The sequence below is a fragment of the Lineus longissimus genome, chromosome 13, assembly GCF_910592395.1.
Source record: "Lineus longissimus chromosome 13, tnLinLong1.2, whole genome shotgun sequence".
NCBI lineage: Eukaryota > Metazoa > Nemertea > Pilidiophora > Heteronemertea > Lineidae > Lineus > Lineus longissimus.
In genome coordinates this window covers 1,991,489-2,012,141 of record NC_088320.1, presented here as the reverse complement: position 1 = coordinate 2,012,141, position 20,653 = coordinate 1,991,489, and the positions used below count along the sequence as shown (strand labels likewise).

The 20,653-nt window shown below is 42.9% G+C and overlaps 3 protein-coding genes across 4 annotated transcripts; 2 read left to right on the top strand and 1 right to left on the bottom strand.

Moving 5' to 3' along the window:
* The first annotated feature begins 18 nt into the window (after positions 1-18).
* Positions 19-6,949, top strand: LOC135497621 (methionine--tRNA ligase, cytoplasmic-like). 2 transcript variants are annotated; one of them, XM_064787426.1, is made up of 18 exons: positions 19-172; positions 468-558; positions 811-1,021; positions 1,269-1,344; positions 1,621-1,736; positions 1,951-2,046; positions 2,312-2,529; positions 2,682-2,885; positions 2,994-3,270; positions 3,434-3,604; positions 3,906-4,119; positions 4,379-4,512; positions 4,714-4,793; positions 5,057-5,188; positions 5,433-5,537; positions 5,749-5,932; positions 6,149-6,352; positions 6,580-6,949. In XM_064787426.1, exons 1-18 carry the CDS (start codon positions 70-72, stop codon positions 6,745-6,747), a joined length of 2,784 nt encoding a protein of 927 aa, XP_064643496.1. In that variant the 5' UTR covers positions 19-69; the 3' UTR covers positions 6,748-6,949. The 2 variants fall into 2 exon arrangements, with proteins under 2 accessions (XP_064643496.1, XP_064643497.1); XM_064787427.1 differs by lacking the exon at positions 2,682-2,885.
* A 1,105-nt stretch (positions 6,950-8,054) lies between these two features.
* Positions 8,055-13,642, bottom strand: LOC135498328 (titin-like). The gene is made up of 3 exons (XM_064788583.1): positions 13,365-13,642; positions 10,467-10,635; positions 8,055-10,265 (listed from the first exon to the last, which is right to left on the bottom strand). The coding sequence occupies exons 1-3, from the start codon at positions 13,457-13,459 to the stop codon at positions 8,055-8,057; spliced, it is 2,475 nt and encodes an 824-aa protein (XP_064644653.1). The 5' UTR covers positions 13,460-13,642.
* A 2,531-nt stretch (positions 13,643-16,173) lies between these two features.
* Positions 16,174-18,422, top strand: LOC135497646 (uncharacterized). Its single transcript, XM_064787475.1, has 6 exons — positions 16,174-16,235; positions 16,325-16,593; positions 17,086-17,184; positions 17,603-17,700; positions 17,933-18,083; positions 18,313-18,422. The coding sequence occupies exons 1-5, from the start codon at positions 16,216-16,218 to the stop codon at positions 18,074-18,076; spliced, it is 630 nt and encodes a 209-aa protein (XP_064643545.1). The 5' UTR covers positions 16,174-16,215; the 3' UTR covers positions 18,077-18,083; positions 18,313-18,422.
* Positions 18,423-20,653: the final 2,231 nt, after the last annotated feature.

Below are 20,653 nucleotides of genomic sequence, written 5' to 3'. Positions count from 1 at the left end.
AGATGGCAGCACTGTCCGGTCAAGGTCGTTTTGGCTTGTGCTGACGAAATTCATTTTCTGACATAAAACATGAAATTATACAGCAATCACGGGAATTTGCAGGCTCTAAAGATTTTAGTAGCCTCTCATGTAGGAAGTCAATCTGTAGATTACACAGAAGTTCCCCACGATGGTGAATATTATGAGAAAACTAGGATCGGCTTTATCCTTCATACCATACAGTGTACACTTGCAGTTGCACTACACTGCTGTACTACATGTACAAGATGTCTCAAAAAATCCACCCAACTTTTTTGTTGAATCTAAGTGAATGTTTTATGAATCGTTACGGTTGAAACTGTATTGCATACAAGTATACCCAGCCTACCATACCATGCAGTTGAATTAATTTGCTCTATCTTTCTAGCAAATCTGCACAGCCACAATATAGAGTATCTGAAACGATGAATATATTTTGTTATTTTCAGCGAAAGTAACTTCCTTCTTAGCAAAGAATAGGTTACCAGTGCTTGAATTATGCCCCAAGAATGTGATCTTCTCCTCCAACTCTGCCACCAGGTAAATTGAATTAAGCCTTATAAAATCTGAGACAAAATCAGCTAAGTTTTGAGACTGACCAAATGCCTGATAGGTGTTCAGGTTATGATGAAACATTCGTTCCAAATTACACTTAAGAAGAGTGTCAGGAGAGCAAGGCCTGTTGTTTTTAGGCCCTCAAGAAGCCATGATATATTCCTTACTTTGGAAGTCAACAATTTTATCACCACCAACAAATACAAGGCCGGGAGTCCTGACTTTTTCTGATTTCAGGTACCTCATGAAATTGTCTAACAAAGATTCACCATCGTCTGAAATTGACAGCTGGCTTGAGTGGGAATCGACAAAATTTCAGCCAGTTTTGGTGCCCTATCTGATCACAACGATAGGTAATGGCAAATTGGACTCAAATCAGGAGGGGGCGGTTAAGAAGTGTTTAAAACATCTGGAATTGTCACTGAAGAAAAAGGATCATTTTGTAGATGTAAGTTATACAACCCTGTCCTTTAGAATTAAAAAGCTGGAGAAATATTTTTAAAATAAGACCCAAAACTTTGAGAGCAAAAAGAGATGTTTATTCCGTATTCACGCCTCTCCCTGTAAGCCTGAAAAATAAAGTCCTTTTGTTACATGCACTCTGTTTATTTTTGGTCAAAGTTCGCGGCTTTAAGATTGGGAAAACCAATTTTGACCTTCACACTGACCCTCTTGTCTAAATCTTTTCACTTCAGAACCAACTGACGTCTGCTGACATTGTCTTGTGGTCGTCTGTCTACCCTTTGTTCTGCACAAAGTCGCCACTAAGAGGTGAGAAGAAGATAAGTGCTTTGGGAAAACTAAATGATAAAATACTGATTATATTCAAAGCCTCTGAATATTTTGCTCAAAGGTATAAACTGAGTAAATACCCACCCAAACAACAGCCTGATCTGCTTTCTTATGACACCAAGAAATACGTGCTAATATTAAAGTTTGTTTTGAACAGTGTCTAGGCTGAATAGCATCAATGTAATTTGAAACACCTACCTTGCTTGTACTTTCCTATATGTAGTCTCCATTTTAAAAAGCGTCCATTATTTTTAGATGCAGGATCTGAATTCCCCACCCTCGCGTCTTGGTTCAAGAAACTTGAAGCTGAGCCTGCCTTCCAGTCCGCAGTTCTGAAGATCACAGGAGGAAAAGATGTTAAATGTTTTAAGGTGAGAATTGTGGTGCTGTTGGTATGTTTCTTTCTTTCCCAAAATGATATGTCATTGAATGTACAGACACACAAAATCGCAGTTTAATAATGTCTCGAAGGATTTCCAACTTTGGTGTGTTTTTCTCCGAGGTTTTGAGAGTCTTTAAAAGAGAAATTTAGTGATGTCGTATCCTCAGATTTCCTTGAAATATATTGTCTGTTTTTCTCAACAGGAATCCTTGTTGGCCCAGCCTGTCCCACTACCTGAAACAAGTTCTAGTGGCACGAAATCAAAAGATGCTCCCAAGGCTGCAGGGAGTACAGAAGAGGTGAGATTGGTCGAGTCATGTCGTGTGAAAGTGATCACGGTTGCGATTCAGATTATGTCCGTATGTGGTCGCATTCATTCACTGGGATCTTTTGTCAGGAGCCTTTTAGAGGGGTCAAAGGTTCTTTTTGCGCTTCAGTTTCAACAGCCACGAAGGACTCTGGTGAGTCTATTACGGCCCGTAACCGGTATATTAATTTTGATCACCACTGTGGTGATAGGGCAATAATCAGTTGTTGTTATAAAGTTTTATTGTTTGTTAATAGGAGACACCACCTGCCAGCGCAGAAGAAGTGGCTGCGGCCACAGAAGCTTGGGTGAATGGGAGGTCAAAGGTCAAGCCACCAAGGGAGCAGAAACATCCCAAGTTGCCCATTGCAGGCGAACGAAACATACTGATAACCTCTGCGTTGCCCTACGTCAACAATGTGCCGCATCTTGGTAACATCATTGGCTGCGTCCTCAGTGCAGATGTATTCTCAAGGTAAGCATCACATTTCCTTTCCCGATAACAAAAAACCAATTCATATCCTTGTCTCCTCAAAATGGATCATTAAGCTCTCTTTACTTTGGCCCTCTGATAGTGTTTCCAAAGGAGCGTCCTTTGTGCTTGAATTGAATACTTTATTTTTTCAGGTTTTGCCGCCAGCGAAATTATAACACGTTGTACATCTGTGGAACGGACGAATATGGCACTGCGACAGAAACCAAAGCCATGGAGGAGGGTATCACGCCCATGCAGATCTGTGATAAGTACAACAAGATTCACACCGAGATCTACAAATGGTTCAACATTGACTTTGATTACTTTGGCCGCACCACAACTGAAAAACAGACTGTGTAAGTTAAATACCAAGTCCAAGTTCATGTGAAGAACGAATTTGAAGATTTGTAGTGTTCAGAATAGTTCATCTTCAAAAAGTCATGACATCTTTTTGTTTATTTCAGGATTGCTCAGGACATCTTTTGGAAACTCTACAACCAGGGTTTCATCTTGAAAGACACCATCGACCAACTCAAATGTGAGAGCTGCGATCGTTTCCTCGCCGATCGGTTCGTGGAGGGCACATGCCCATTATGCGCCTATGAGGATGCCCGAGGTGACCAATGTGACAAGTGCGGGAAGCTCATCAATGCCGTCGATCTGAAAAAGCCCAGATGTAAAGTGTGTAGCAAGCCACCGGTGGTGAAGACTTCTGAGCATCTTTTCTTAGATTTACCAAAGGTATGGTGTAAAATATACCGTTTTTCTTGGCGTACACAATGGCAGTGATGAAATCTATATCCAGTGTTTCTTTACGCAGGTGAAAAGTCTCAAATTCAGTTTCAGATTTCCAATTTTTAACCAAGGGCGTAGGCCTTTAATAGTTGTAAATTCCTATTTCCAGTTAGAGCCAGAACTGAGTAAGTGGCATGAGAAGACATTCTCTGAAGGATTGTGGACATCAAATGCTAAGTTGATCAGTAAATCATGGATCAGGGACGGATTGAAGCCAAGGTGTATCTCAAGAGATCTGAAATGGGGCACACAAGTCCCTCTTGAAGGCTTTCAGGACAAGGTTGGTGTTCAACCAGATCAGTACCATTAGGTTTGAACCTATTGAACGACTTGCAGTTGCCTGCATAGGCCCATATTCAAAGGTATTGATCTCTTCAAGGCAATTAATATGCTGGTCCTGTGCTTTTGCCTGGGTTCTAGGCCCTACAGCACACTCGGAAGCAGCCAAGTCCTCAAAGAAATATTTGTTATTCAAGGCCATTTTGGACGACTTACAGTTGTCAACTGATAACTCTAATTATCTAAGCTTGTTGTCTTTCTGTCATATGCGTTGTATTGAAGTTACTGGTTTCCATCTGTAGGTTTTCTATGTGTGGTTCGATGCACCTATCGGGTACCTCTCCATCACAGCCAACTATTCCGACCAATGGGAGAAATGGTGGAAGAATCCAGAACAGGTGGAACTCCTCAACTTCATGGCGAAAGACAACGTGCCGTTCCATAGTGTCGTGTTCCCGTGCAGTCAGATTGGCACCAGAGATAACTACACATTGGTGAATTCTCTCATTGCAACTGGTAAGACAGACAGGTCTTCTGTGTTTGTGTGTATATGTCGATGGTGCATTTCCGGATGCCGTCAGATGTTTGTGAGGTCATGCAAGTCATCTATTGGGCAAGAAATAGTGTCCCTGGCTAGTTCTGGAGAAAGGAACCACAGCCGAACATACATTCTATCCCTCATGATGGGTCATTTCTCTGGCCCTTCAAACAGGCTCCAGTGGACATTGAGATAACTTATACAACCATTGATAATCATGATGACATTTTTCTTCAGAATATTTGAATTATGAAGACGGCAAATTCTCCAAGAGTCGAGGGATTGGCGTCTTTGGTAATGACTCTAAGGACACCGGGATCCCAGCTGATATATGGCGGTTCTATCTTTTGTTTGTTCGGCCTGAAACAATGGTAAGACTCAAGTACAGCAGTTCTATGATGTCTCTGAGTGCCTCATTGGGGACCAATCAATAGTTCCTTGATGACTCGGAGTGTCTTGTTGAAGACCTAACTAAATCGGAAAACCAGTACCTCCTACCTGTTCAATTTTCATTGCATGTAACCATTGAACCACTGACTCTCTGCCTGCACATGTTCTGATTTATTTTACAGGACAGTTGTTTCTCATGGGATGACTTTGTCCTCAAGAACAACAGTGAACTTCTCAATAACCTTGGCAACTTCATCAACAGGTAAGAAAGGTATTAGTGGGGGAGAGGCCGATTGAATCTTCTCGAGTGCGCAGCCACTCGTGTTCCTTTTGAGGGCTCATTAGGGGGTCAGAAACAAGCAAATAATGAAAAGGTCATCACCGTCACACCTTGCTGCACCATCTATTGGAATTTATTAGAAGTTTGCAACCCAAACATTGGCTCTGTGCGACTGAAAACGTTCCGAGAGTGCTTCAAGCGTTATGAGTCATGTCGTCCTCTCACGAAACATCTTATCATTTCAGAGCGTTGATGTTCTGTGCCAACAGCTTTAACGGCGTGGTCCCCGAAATGGTGCTGCAGGATGAGGATAAGGAATTATTGGCTCAGATAAATAAAGAGCTCAAGAAATATGTAGAGAATCTGGAGGGCGTGAGGTAAGGAAAGTTCAGTCTGTTTACTGTACCAGTTAGCTGTTAGGTAGGAGGCGTCCATTCAGAGTGACCGCAAATGCAAACGCTAATGACGAATACGAGTGGCTTTTTTGTGCCAGTGAGCTGAAGATCATCTCGGATCTTAAATTCCTGACTCTACCATGGAAGGTGACCAAACAAGGAATACCATATCAGTGAAGCAGTGACTGCACATCACAAATTTTTCTATGTAATTGTATCTTTCCAGAATTCGTGAAGGTATCAAGAATGTATTGAGTATATCCCGCCTGGGCAACGGGTACATCCAGCTCCACAAACCCTGGGTGCTGGTGAAGGGAACGCCAGAAGAAAAGTAAGCAAAGCACTTTTCCTTTTCTGTTGTTGTGTTCTTCTTCTGTGACATCTCAGTGAATACCAATCGAACCACTTGCCAGAGGGTAAGTCACGTCATTGAGGAGGTAAAAAACAATGTGCTGCTGATGACAGTCAGAAATTTAAATGTCTCAGAGAAAACTCCTTGCTTGAAGTGTGGGTTACAACAAATTTCGTCTTTTCAATTCTAGAGTTAGAGCTGGTACAATAATCGGCCTGGGTGTCAACATTTCTTGTCTGTTGTCTACGCTGCTCTCGCCTTACATGCCAGAGGTCAGCCAGATGATACGGACCCAGCTGAATGCACCAGACACTGCCATGGTCATCACGGAGGAGTTGGTACCGTTCTTGGAAAAAGGACACAAGATTGGCAAGGTGGGTGTGCGTGAGGTATTATATCTGTCACCAAGGAAAACCCAATTTCAGCCATTGGAGTAAATATGGGATGTGGGAGGTGGTCTGGCCTCGAGCGTACAGATGCGTCCAACGGGTTGGCGTGCTGAAAAATCTAAAAGTTATGTTTACAAACGGAGTGATAGGCCCCTAGTCACTATTTCCGTCAATTCACTTTATCCATCTCTCTCTCTTCAGCCAAGTCCTTTGTTCCAAAAAATTGACCCGTGCCGTGCAGATGAACTGAAAAAGAGGTTTGCAGGAACACAGAAGGAGCGAGAAGACTCGCCCAAGAAAGCAGCGTCCAAGGGTGATGCAGCAACTACAGCGTCATCTGTTGCAACTAACGGGCAGATCGACCCGGCTAAGGTGGACAAGTTGACTGCTGAGGTCACACAACAGGTACGATTAGTCATAAATGTCGAAGTGTCAGTGATGTTTGAGGTTCACAAATGATTGAATAAATGCAGCTTGTGCTAGTATATTGAAGTCCTAAAATGTGTCCGATACTTGTAAAGCTTTAACCTGTTGCCCATGAAAATGAGTCAGGTTATCAAAATTCATCTTGGGCTGTGCAATGTTTGTGTATTCCTCTGTCAACATGTTTAGGTTGTTGTCATGCCTTTCAGGGTGAATTGGTAAGAAAGTTAAAGACAGAGAAAGCCGAGAAGGCGATGATTGACGGTGCTGTGGCAAAGCTGTTGGAACTGAAGAGGAACTTGTGTATAGCGGAAGGAAAGAACCCTGATGCCCCGGCCGCAAAGGGCGGCAAGAAAAAGAAAGGAGGGAAGAAGTGATGATTGTATACTATTAGGAAATAAAAATTTGATCACCTAGGTCCTCTCACACAGCCTTACATGATCATGATGCATTGGGCTCATTTTCTTCCAAGAGCTGTGAGACCTTTTTACCCAAAGTCTAATGAATTGAGAGTTGATATCATTTATAATTTGATTGATGCTATGAGGATTTTAATAAAATTGAAAAAATGTAGACGGTAGTTTTGAGTTTATCATTTCTCTACTCAATGCTCAATGGTTCTTGTCGCAGGTACAAATGTACCATATCTCTGATGACCAGGAGAGAGGTCGAGTCCATGCAAGCTTCTCAACGTGTTTCTTGTTCTGTTAGTCACAACCAGTGTCTTCAAGGCCCACCACGGCCCCTCCGGAATTTATCATTCTCGCGTTCTTCCTACCCTATCAAGAATCAAGAATCATATTTTGTTCATAAAGATCGTCTGCAATCTCAATGCTTTTGACTCCTCCTGACACGACATGGTGTCAGAAGCGGTGCTTAGATGTCCAAGAACACTCTGTACTATTGATTTTCGTTATCCAACTCTTGTGGCTCTGAAATATGGCAACTTTTAACCACGTTTCCTTCCCGGAAAAGCTTGATCTCTCGAATGACGGCAACAGAGTTGCTGATTGGGACCTCTTTGAGCAGGTGTGGGCCTACTGTGAACTCTCAGCAGGACTTGCAGACGAGGACAAGAAGACACGTACAGCCACACTGCTCACCTGTTTCACAAATGCGGCTTTTTCTCACTTTTTGCCCTGGCAATTACTCCATGCAGGTGCAAGAAACCTCGGCTTTGTGTGTCATTCGAGGAGTGAGAATAGCCAACAGCCACAGTGGTTTATCCAGAAGTGCAAAGAAGAGGAAGAAGTCTGTTGTTCAGTCTAAGACTTGAGCATAGTATCCATGACCGCATCAAAAGTGAGAAATGGTGCAGCTTTGAGTCAATTGATGGGCATTAGATTATTTTGGAAGTACAGAGGTGGAAAACATGGCTGGTAACCAACTTCGTGGAATCCAACCTTGCCAGACCAACTGATAGATTTGGACAGCGGGTTTGCATCGTGTTCATATCAAAAGTTAGATTGAAAATCAGCAGTATCCAACCAGTGAATGACGAGAAAGATGGATGCGCAAGCAAAAAAATTAACAATGGCTCGCTTGCTCATCCATCCTTGATAAATGGCTCGCCAAGTTAACTGTAGTGTGTCTATCTCCAAAGTTAGATTAAGTATCGGCAGTTACTGACCAGAGAAGCCAAAGATGGATGCACAAGCAAAAAAATTAGCAATAGCTCGCTTGCTTATCCATCTTTGATAAAACCTTGCAGTAAATCCTCATCCCCCTCTTCAAAGAACTCGTCATTTAATAACTTTTTCATGGTCTCCTTATTCTTCTCTTTCTCCCATGCCGGGATTGGTTTCGGTGCTCCTGGCGGGTTCAGAATACTTGACAAGTCATCGTCAACCTTCTTCTCCATGTCTGCGATCATCTTTTCCATGGCTCGTGTGTCTAAGGAGCTGTGGCGATTCGGTTTGTTCGGGATGTCAAGCTGTGATTTGTTCCCGTGTGGTTGACTTGTTGAAGGGCGTTTCCTTGGGGGTGATGCCTTGGGAGTGAGAGGTTTTACCACCTCAACCACTGGGCTTTGGATTGGCTCATCCTCCTTTGGTGTTTCTTCCTCCTTGGGAACATCCTTGCTTGGACTAGGGCTGTCGGCATCCTTGGCTCCTTCCTCTTCAATGGGAACCTCCTCCTCATTGGGTGCTACCTCTTCGGTTGAAACCTCCTCCTCCTTTGCTAATTCCTCTTCAGCGGCACCGTCCTTCGTATCCGCAGTACCTTCCTCGATTGGTACATCTTTCTCAGGCACCTCCTGTTTAGAATCAACATCTTCCTTAGGCATCTCCTCTACTTTGCTGACAACAGTCGGCTCGGGGGTAGCATCCTGCAGCTCCTCCATGGTTGGTTCAGTACCTGGGCTGCTGTCCTCTCCATCCAGTGATACAGCAAGATGCAGGGACACCTCTGAATTCGACATGGACTGTGACTCTGAGTCTTTGCTTCCTTCTTCATCGTTATTTGGTTCTTGTGCAACAGCATCTTTCACCAACTCCGTTTCAATTTCAGTGTCCTTGACTTCTTCTGGCTGAGGTTCAGGTGCATCTTTTGTTTTAACAGTGACGACCTCATTTTCAACATCTGCAACAAGTTTGATATCCACATCTTTTTTATCCTTCTCCATATCCTCCGTCTCACCCTTCTCTGTTTTGATTTCAGTTACATCCTTGGACTTCTCTTCTGATTCCTTTATCCACAGGTCAATTTTCTCATCAGTTGTGTCATCAGCTACTAGAATCAATTTTGTATCTTCCTCAGTTATTTTTGTCTCTGTCACAACCGTGGAATTTGTTTCAACAACCTTGACATTCAAATCAGTTTCAGTTGGCCCTTTGTTTAGCTCTGATTTGGTGGTTTCTTCATTTTGTGCAACAACGACAGATTCATTAGCAACCATGTCCTCTTCCTTAGCGACTACAATAACTTCCTTGGCAACCCTGTCTTCTTCCTTGGTGACTACAATAACTTCCGTGGCTACCCTGTTCTCTTCCATAGCGACGTTTTTTTCAGTCATTTCTGCAGTTTGCTCTGCCTCAATAACAACAATATTTTCAGCAGATCGTTCTCTTCCCGTTATCACCTGAACTAATTCCGTCCTGGCAACTGCGACGTCAATACAATCACAACATTTCGATTCAGCAGCATCAACATAGTGTGACCTATCTATCTTGATCTTTTCTGTCTCTTGATTTGCTTTTATCACATTTGTCTCAGAGTTGACATTGGAATCACTCACAACCATTGTGACACTAGAACCCCGCTCAACCGTCCTTGAACTCGAGTCCTTCACAACCAATTTCCTTGACGCAAGATTCGGCTTTGAGCTTTGGATGCGCCTTACAAGCATATCATTTCGCGTAGGTATCACAGCCGTTTTTGGACGCTGATGGGGATGAAGCACATACATCTCCTCATAACTTCTGTATTGATAATTATTGCCCTGTCCCGCAAAGGATGTCTGCTCATTCATTCGAATGCGTGCCGTCTGCTCTTTGGGAGTAACAGCTGTAACCTCAAAGGAACTTTTGGTCTTCCTCAGGTCCACGCATCTCTGCCTCATTGTGCTTGAGCTGCGTATCCTGCGATTAGAAACATGATGCACCGTGCCGTCGATCATCTGGGTCGTGCACCCCGTCGTGACGTCGTAGTAGCCAGGTTCCATTGGCGCAAAATCCGGCGCTCTTTGCATTTCTGGTGTTTCTACTGGTGTAAGCGTTCCGTTCGCATTGTTTTCTATAACTGGTGCAACACTGTCCTCTTCAGCCACTGTCGTCAACAAAACGTCACGTGATCCTTGACCTTCTTCCTTGACCTCTTCTAACCTTGACCTTGAATCAACGGCATCTAATTCGGAGACTGCCAAGCTCCCCAGGCTCATGTTATAGTTGGCATTCTGAAATAGCAGGATGACAAAATATGAGAACAAGATGGTAGTATAGATGCTACGGGTGGTTCACAAATTTGATTCATACAAAGTCTTGTGTTATCCTGAAACTGCACATCTCTCCACATTCTTTGCCATCAGAACGTTTCTGTCTTGCCAAATTAACAAACTCAAGAGTGTGCAACAAAGACCTAACCGATGTATATTCACCTCTTCTTGTATCTGTCGGTTCTGCTCCTCTATCTTCCTCTGCACCTGTATCCTATCCGCCAGAGACAGACCTGCACCCTCCGTCGTCTTCTTCTTCTTCCTCCGCAGACGACGCATCAGCTCCCTGCGTTCCTCCTCGGTCTCCTCGCGGGGGATGGCAGGGGGTGGCCTGAAACATACAAGATGTTGCAAGTAGGGATCTACGTAAGGTTTTTTCAAGGGCGAGACCTGATTTATATTGCTGTAACCGGAGAGCAGGGCCCAGTTGCTGAATAGGCGTTGGAGACAAACGCCAACGTAAGCTGACGTTGGAGAGAAACGCCCTCCAGCGTTAGCTCAACTACTAGTAAGCGATATCTTCGTGAATGTCACTTACGGTAGTAGCGTTTGGACCTTACGACGCCGTTACTGCTATAACCCTTATTGAGCAATCGGGCCCTGGCCATGAGGGTGCATCATCAACGGTCGGCAAGTCGATGTCATCCGAATGACCCGCACTAGAGATGGACATAAAGATGTGATGATGACGACGACGACGATGATGCTCTACAAAATCAGTGAGCGCCCCGTGGCGACAGCGCTTCTGGCTTAATTTTCGGTCTGTATTTACTGGAGAGACTTCTTTGCGAAGCCACATACTGCGATCATTATTCTACCCCGTCCGTCCGGGTATTCGGCGCTCGAACAGTAAATTGTTTATTATTGCAATGTCTCCTAATGGACGGGTCTGATCCGGGTTTACAGTAAAGCAGTATGGTTAATAAGTGCGACGAAAACTCATTGATACTGGGTTGGATAGATAGCTCAGATTATTTACAGTGAAAGGTACAACCTTGAAACTTTAATTAAAATATTTTCCGCGAAACTTCACGTGATGGATATCAAGAATTGTTTACAAATCAATTCAAAGCCGCCAAACCAATCTATGCAACAGAGTTGTTTTCTGCGCGTGTTGCTTTGGTGACGAAATAGCTGAGTGATTAATTACGCCAGTAGGTTTTATCAGCACCTTAGAACACGATGTGACAATACCAGCATTATTAAAAACTGAAAAGAGTTATGGAGTCTCGAAGAAAAATGCGCATTACTGCGTGTATGGTCCGTGTGAAAATTCTAGTTGAAATGAAAAAAATAGTATCACCGGCAACTTATCGTAGGATTCCTTTCCGAACCAAAATAGTCGATGGGTCAGCATGGCCGCGGTTGACCAATGACACTTCGTGGAACAATGAGAGACAATCAGAATTACCGATTTTTCATAAATCATCATGTCAAAATTGCCAATAACCACGCTATTCGCCCAATAATTGTATTTGCAGTTTCATCGAAATTAAATGGTTAGCAAATACTCGCGTTTCGCCGGTCTAAGACTGGGTCTGAACATGCTGAATGTTCAACTCGACATTTCACATGGTAGTGCAATTACGTTGGTCATCAGATGAGAATGAACAGAAAGATTTTACACACAGATGATAGGAAATTTACAGCATACATGTATATCCGGTATACTAGTATTGGAAAACACACGGCCCAGCAAAGATGGATAGAAAGATTATCAGCAACTCTTCGTGACCAATGGCAACCATGATAACAAATGGCGGCCATTAAACCCAATTGATTTGGGTGGATGATTATCCCGGTTGATTATAGCATGATTAACTTGTGGTTTCACCAGACGCTCGGAAATATTGTGCTTTAAATATTGCAATTTAACTGTGCATGGGGAAATCTCCGAGCTACAGCATTACTTTTCTTTGCCCATGCCAGTTTCAGCCTTTCGACCCCATAAAAGTTGTTTCGTGGGGGTTGATGTCATCAAGATTTGCCCTGATACTCCTTGATAAGATGCGATGTAAAGGGCGAAATAACGCACTGAGTCCCCATTTGAGTCGCAAAAATATAAATTTGTGTGCTCTAATATTCTACCTCAAGGTGTTGGTAATCTACCGCATGTTAATTTAATCAACAAACATATCGCCCCGCGTCCATCGTGATCCGGACGACGGATAATCTGTCACGCTGGCTGATAATTCACCAAGATCTATAGCACGCGCACCACTTACCAGAGAGGCAAGGATCCCAGAACGCAGGGCGAGTCGGTTGTCGCCAATTCGGGCAACAAACCCTCGGAACTCCCCCATTCAATCTCGCCAGCCTAGATACACGTACCACGGTCTAGCTATTGGGGAGTTGGACCGGCCTGGCCCGTCCCAGTCCAAATATTTTTTTCACTTGTTTTTTTCTGCTCAAAATGAAGTAACATCAGCTCCAAAAAAATTTTGGCTTTGAATTTTTTTTCCGAATTTTGAATTTTTGAAGTATACGTTTCTAGCGACAACTCCCCGTCTGGGGATCTTTGCCTGGTATATACCTGCTAATGACTTCAGTTGAATGAACTGAAACGCACCGAGAGAAAGTTGAGGAACCATGCAGAGTCTGGTCGATTAATGGAGTCTGATAAGTTATAGATTTTATGCATTTGCTTGGATAGCATATTTTAAAGGCGGACAAGCCTGACTGCTTCTGCATGTGTTCAGCTTCGAGTCATTCTGTTTTCCTTTTACGTTGCCAATGTTGAACTCTTATACATGTGGTAGAAACAAGCGTTTTCGCAGTCTTAATTTCACTGCATGGACTCTGTGTTGTTGACACACAGTCAGATGATGACATTACGACGAAAAGCCTACGGAGCTCTGTAATAACATGTTCCTCTCCACAGAGACATTTTACAATGCCTAGTTGCATAAGACTATGGGTGATATGAATAAAGTCTAGCAAATGCTTTTACTTCAATTTTGTACAGAAAGGCCTAGTGTAATTGTACATGGAGTTTTAGATAAAAGCATTTGCTAGTCTTTATTCATATCACCCCATACCTTTTGTTGTAATAATACTTACTCTGGTTTAGGTTTCTTCTTCTTCTTCTTTCTTTCAGAGCGCCTGCCATTTTCATCGTGGTCCTCTTCTCGATCGGCTTTGTATCTTCGAGGCATTTTCACATACAAATGCGAGCCAGAACTAGAGAGCGTCCTTCAGATCAGTCTACACTAAAGACCAATCTTGAATTCGGGCACCTTTCATGTTTGTGCATCTTGCCAATCCCTTTTCTTCTGCTCCGAATCCGGTTACAAGTTTCAAATCATACGTCCACCACTGATAAAAAACGTCCGGATAAGAACACAATCGAACAAGTTGTCCCGAGTCAAGAGTTTATATTTCTCATGGGGCTTCCTGTCGTCTGCATCTACACCAGACTCAACTCATATAACAACCATACTGACATCCATTCACTTTCAATTTATAATACGATTCTTGACAAAATAAGTCATTTTGTTCTCCGATAAAAAGCGTCACTTGTCCCCTGTCGTCTGCTTGTCAGCTCCAAGCAACATTAGTCTCATCTCCTAACAACCTCACACCGTGACAAAGACTCAATTCCGATTCGTCTTACGATTCTTTACATAAAAACAATCATTTCGTCACTTTTGCCAATCCTGACTCTGCTCAACCAATACAACGCGTCACGAATATCGTCAGCTGCTTGGCTCCGATCTACACAAGTCACATCTCATAACTCCACTACCTTTCTCATCAGTCAATACCTTCGTTGACAACTAAAAAAATCAATGGTATGCAGAGGTAGTGCAGTCAATCAGGACAGATACACTACGACGGTCTATTACTAACAGCGTGACCGGATTTCAATATCCTTATTTCCTGAGTTTTTACTTTTTCGCTGGGAGAAGTCAGTCAGTCGATAATAAACCTCGTCATCAGCTTGGGAGTATGGTTTCCTGATGGAGAGGTTCTTTATTCACTGAGTTATTCTGTTTTCCCCAAGGGAGGTTAGACTTTCGCCAGAACTCTTCTGTAGAAGTCAATAAACGTTTGTCGACAGTATCGGTCGTGGTTTGGGACGATTTGACAAAATGCATCAACGGGGGAAAAAATGTATCACCGGTCGATTACTAGTCCTACGGCTACATGTAGCGTCATCGGATACCCCGCAAGATAATTTTGCCTGTTCCTTTGCGGATGAGGCCATCCTTTAGCTGTACTCTTCCCGAAACCATATCACTTTTGGGCCAGGCGCACAGATAATAACACCATACTAGACCATCGTAATCCTACTAATTTGGGTGGATTTACTATTTGGACATAATAGCTATATATGTGTTCATATGATAACGATTCATACTTCTTTGCCTCTCATCATGAATTTACTAAACAGAAGGAGATCCCCACTGAGAGAAATCCATATTTTTGGGTAATTATTTAGGCCTTCCAATTATTCAATACATACGACCGGGAACTCACACACAGATCCTTACTAAATGACGTTTTCCTCAGAATTCCACGCATTCGCATGACAGTTTGTTCTTAGCCAATCAAAACTATGTTTATCCCAAGCATGCACGGTAAACCCACATTTAAAGGCCGACGTTGTTAGCATACACTGTGTTTACTTGTGCAACATATAACTAGAAATAAACATTGCCTCTGTACAGTAACCAGTGGTGCCAGCGTGATAAAAAATGACGCGTAGAGTACATCTACATCGGTGCATAAAACAGCAATGTTGAAATTCCTGTTCAGTGTGTACCCGTAGTTACAAAACTGAAAAATTCCCTGTCAAATTCAGTTTCAAATTTTTAGCAAACGGTGTATAGCAGGCCTTTATTAAACCTGAATAACTATGAATTCAAATGTTCAAGAAGAAAACGACAATAAAATACCATTAGTAATAGTTTAAGACATGATTTACTTTAGACAACAATACCTCAACCATGATATTCAGCTGATGCAAGTGAAATACGCATTTTAAAATGACACAGTGGAAATCCGAAGACCAGGAAGTATGAAATAGGCCTAGGTCATGTATCGGTATTTTTTCACAGAGAACGCCTCGTCCGCCTACAACACATTAGTCTACGTCCTGTGCGTTTGATAAAACAGCTTATTAGAGATATTTCACGTAAGTACATGTATCCTATGTCCCGTTATATATGAGGCTACACCATAATGCATAAGGTTGATGCGCTATAAGAACCTATCTCTCTCCTACTCTCACAGAGAACGGCTGGCTAACTATACTCAGCCTCCGTTTATAGGCGATTGGAATCCTTAACCGCTTAGCCCTGGCTCTATTGAAACGCGTTGGGGAAGCGCGGTAGCGCAGTGAAACGCCATCCGACTTGTGGTCGGAAGGTCGTTGAATCGGCCAGTTACACTCGGTAAATTTCAACTGGCCTGAATTGGCAAAGTCGGGGGATCCTTTTTACTATGGCGTTGATTTCGTCTAACATTATCTTGTTAATAAATGAAATAGTTATCAAAGACATATAGGAATTGAAGATAACTCGCTTGTTTTATATTCGAATGTCTAAGTATGCATTATACATGTATGACTGCCCGCCGAATGTAGCCTTCAACGTATCTATGCGGAAGTGATGATACCGTCTTATTACAATTATTTTCCATAGACGTGCCTCTCAAAAAGTGGAAACCGGTTCAGAATATTCAAGTCGAGTACACATCGCCCTTCGATGCCACTCATCATCGTCTATTTGGATAGACAGTGGACGGGGTTGGCGACCCAAGTTATCCGATTGTCATCGGGTCATGTTCTTGCTTCTCCTCGTTTCGATGTCGTATTAACATCCGGTTTTAGATCGATGAATCTGTGGTACAGTTTTGCACAGTGAAAAGTTATGACGTCGATCAACTGAACGATAGTTCGACTTGGTGCATGTCGAAATTTGATTACAGGTAAGTCGAGGCTGACATTATATATTCGACTTGGGCGAGGAAGTTGACCGTCAATTTTAGTACATAACTATTGTGTATTTTATTTTCAGCATGTCAAGCTTAGACGAGCGAGCTCCACTCTTTGGGCCCACGGGCATTTCACCACCGACGCACAGAGGCCTCCTTGGCCCTGGCATCGGCGACTCGCAATCACACCGGGGCAGAAAACGCGTGGGAATAGTATGCCTCGTTCTCGTGATTTTCCTGCAGGGTTTCAACATCAACCCAGGCAAAATCCGTTTTTCCCTCGCTCACTTCCTCCATATCGAAAACAAACAATTCAGGCACGATTTCGAGGGACTGACCGTGATAGCTGCCGGTAAGTCGCATTTGCTGATCTCTCATGATTTTCGCTAGTGTTGCGAGGCTGTTTTAAACATCGCATACGAATTTCAGATCGGCTTAATTACAAGTGTTCAATGATATTGCATTGATCATGTTTGGACGGGTGAAGTCACGATCCTGCCGGAAGCAATTTCCGTATGCAAAACCAAGAGTGCTGACAGGAAATACTAGGGAGATTGGTAACAGTGAGTTATCACGGATCCTTGTACGTAGGCCTGAGGATAAAACTCTGCAGAAAAAGGATTACTTTTGTGCACATTGCGATCCATATACGTAAAGTGATCCGTGAAAAGTCGCTGATCTCAACCATCCTTCTCTGATAAGTCTTATCCGAGTCCTCACATGAAATTAAATATTCCTTTCGACGTCTTATTAGATATGTTAGATTCATGAAGGAGTATTTTCTGTCGCAAATACCTCTACCCCGGTGAATAGATTTGTTCTAAAATCTTGCCTTCATTTACAGTACTGTTGTATTTCCTGCCAATGGTCGTCGGGTTGTATGCAGACACATATGCCGGTAGATACAAAGCTCTCTTCCTAGGCATAGGTTTAAAGCTCACAGGTTAGCAAAACTTTGTTCGGTATTTTTGCTACGAAGTTTCCTTCTTTTCTTCCGACCTCGTGAAACATGTAGCTGGCCTTATCTGTATCACCTATGGCTTGCCCACGCAAAACCCTTACATTACTACAAGGATCGCCGTATAGTTTATTGATAACGCGCCGCTGCCACACAATAAGGCCAGGGTTTGATCCCAAGGAGAACCATTCCTGAACGTCTCTGCTAGGAGAAGTAAATGATCCCGCACACCCGTGAACAGTAGCCTAAAGTGAATCTCATACCTCAGGCGAAAATCCTATTTGGTTACGACGCCGGTACATAATGATGATATGATGATGAATATAAACCTTTCGAAGTTGGCCGACACATCTGGGTTGATGTATTTCTGATTTTATCACTAGTTGTCATGCCATTCTTTCAGGAAGCATTCTTGGTTTTATTCTCCTTCTTGTGTTTGAGGCTGAACACGCTAAAGGAGGAGCTGGCGCCGAGTCTGTCCATATCATGAGCCAAAGTGCGGTAAGTCGACATGTACATCAAAAGGTATTATATTCATAGTCCACCACACGAATGGTAGCAACAACTAATGTAGCAGGTCGCTGCAATAACGATCTCTCAGGGGTCACGGTTTAACATCCTGGCACCAATTGTTTTAGATATACTCCGCCTCCCGATATTGTTTTGTATATGACGTAGGAGTAAAAAAGCTTCGCCTCAGGAAGCGTTTTAACGACAAGTTTGACTTTTTCAGATCAAAGCGTTATTTGCCATCTTCATCGTGAGCAACGTGTTCACCATGGTCGGCTTCGTCGTGATTTTACCGTCAATGTTGAGTTTTGCTGCCCAGCAATTGGAACCCACCTTCTATGGTATATCCTCATTTGTACGATGGTGAGACATTTGTACGTGCATATGCATGTGACATCATAAACTATCATATGATAACAACGTCATATTATTGGGATATGTCAAAAAGTCAGCATCCGTGTCGTGCTGCAATCTTAATTGCGTATGACCCTTTTAAAAAAGATTCAAGCGCTGTGACCTGTGCTATTGTCTGCTTTAATACATATTAGGTTAAAGATCACGTTACAGTCAGCGCATTGCAGAGTGGTCCTCCACTTTTTACAGGACAGCATTGGTGACGGCTATTGGTGCGACAGCATCAAACATCCTTTGGAAGCTTTCGAATCGCCCAGATGTTTTACCCATGACTTATGATTATTACGAGACCATACTCTACGCAATTGAGTTCGGGTGTGATGCTCTCTCTATTGCCATATTCCTGTTCGGGAAAATACAATACACGATTGTGTCAACGGAAGAAGGTAGGTTGCCTTTCCTGGCCCCCTGGCGTCAGTACGGCCCAGCCAGGCTATCAGTCGTCAGTGGAGGTACCAAACGCTATGTTTGGCATGCATTCTGTAAGAAAATTGCGGAGAACACGAAACATTTTGACCTTTTATGATGAGAGATGTCAGCATTCATCACAAAGTATCACATCGTTATAATTTTTGTTCAGGTGAAACTTCATGGAAGGAAGTGGTGAGGATGGTTAAGACATACATTTGCCGGTCAAAGCCTCCGATGTTGCAAGGCGACGACTTCTATCGGAGCATCGTATCAGGCGAACGTGAGCAAACCCTAGATAAACTGAACATTAGGAAAGCAGTTCTATTCGTCGTTTTGATATCCTGCTTTGCCTTGGCAATCACACTGCCAGGTGTGGTAAGTATGATATTGAAGTAATCTTAACAATAGTACGTCCATAGTAAAATCAAAAACCGGCATGGTTATGGAGAACATGCTTATCAAATAAGCCCTTTGTCGAGAGCAATATGGATTTTTCCGATCGTATTTCCAGGTTTCGAATGACCAAAAAAAACATATTGCTCTAGAAAAAGTACATTTCTTTATGACGTGACGGTGATTGTGTGACGTGGGAACAAAGGATATGTACGTTGCCACTTCTGGTGTTGAAGGTCAGGGGTTGTGAAACCTGCATAATTGTGTTGATGTTTCAAGCGAACTTTCCGACAGTGTTATTACCTTAATTTTCTATTTCTGAGCACTTAATTTACAGCTCGACTTTGTCTTCGATACATTCGAACGTCAAGTCGAAATTCGGCAAGCGAGTTGGGCACGAAACTGCAAAAACATTGGGCTCATTCTCGGGGCACCAGTCATGGAAATTGTGTTCAGAAAATATGGAGGCCAACTGAAACCAGACACAACCGCTAATCAACTAAGAACAATAGGTAAATGATCGTCAAAATTTGATGCTAAGATTTGAGGTGCGTTAACTGATTAGATCGATATATGATTCCTTAAGACTAGCACCATCAGCTTGAGTCCCCCAAAAAACGAGGGGATCTTGTTCGGAATGCAAAACTTCGTATTCCAGAAGTTATTCCAGAAGTTCTTCCAAGGGGCTCATGAGGCACATATTTGCTTGAATGCAGAGACGTTCCTTCCCGTGCGTGGATCAAAACCCGAATGCACATATACCCCGATTCTAGCTCCGTAGGTGAGTGGGTCGAAAATTAAGATCTTCTAAATACATGTACTGGTACATTGGAGTCTCTTCAACATACATGTATATATTCAGAGGTCAAGTTGTTGCCATTTCCATGTATAGTGCTGTCGATTCCAGCTTTCTCAGTGCTGAGGTCTTCAGGCCTATTATATCTGACACTCCTTTTTAAAGAACTGGTTATCTTAGGTAAACCGATTGTCAAAAGTGATATAAGTACTTTAATGGGCACTTTGAGAAATTAAATGCAACTTTTCATTTCGATTACAGCGGTTGGTACAGCTCTTGGGGTGACTGCCATTACAGTTGGGGGGATTGTGATCGCCATTTCCCCTTCAGACAGCGCTACAACCGTCAACGCCTGCTTGCTCATTCCTCCCTTTATTGTCATGGGTTTCTCTGGCTTCATTATATACACCTCCAGTAAGTAGCCTTGTCATTCATTGAAAGTATTTTTTGTTCATTCTCTCGATCGACAAGGGGAATCTCTAGCACTGGTTATATCTCAGTTAATATGCCTCGTGGTTTTCATTGCACAACTAAAACAGTTAGACTGAAGTTTTGACCATAGATATTCTCATCACTCTCGTCTTCTTAGTTGAGTTGGCTGTGGATTATACCTTGTCAAAGTCACCACAGACCCAGTGGATCTGGCCCGGAAACTGGATCCTCTGGTGTTACAATAGTCATTGTCAGGCCTGGCGTAAGACATTCTTCATTCTTCTCTTTCATTATATTTCCAGCGACCATTCTCTGCTATTTAGTCAGCCCTCGAGGCCTCGGCACATTCCTCTGTACAGTTCTGCTCTGTCTATCCGTGCTGATGTTCGTTATAGAAGGTATCATCCAGAAATTGATAGGTAAGTTTAATAAACCCGTAATACTGCCAAGGTACATGTAGGTCAGGTTGGCTATCATGCCAATTTTCATCTGTGAACT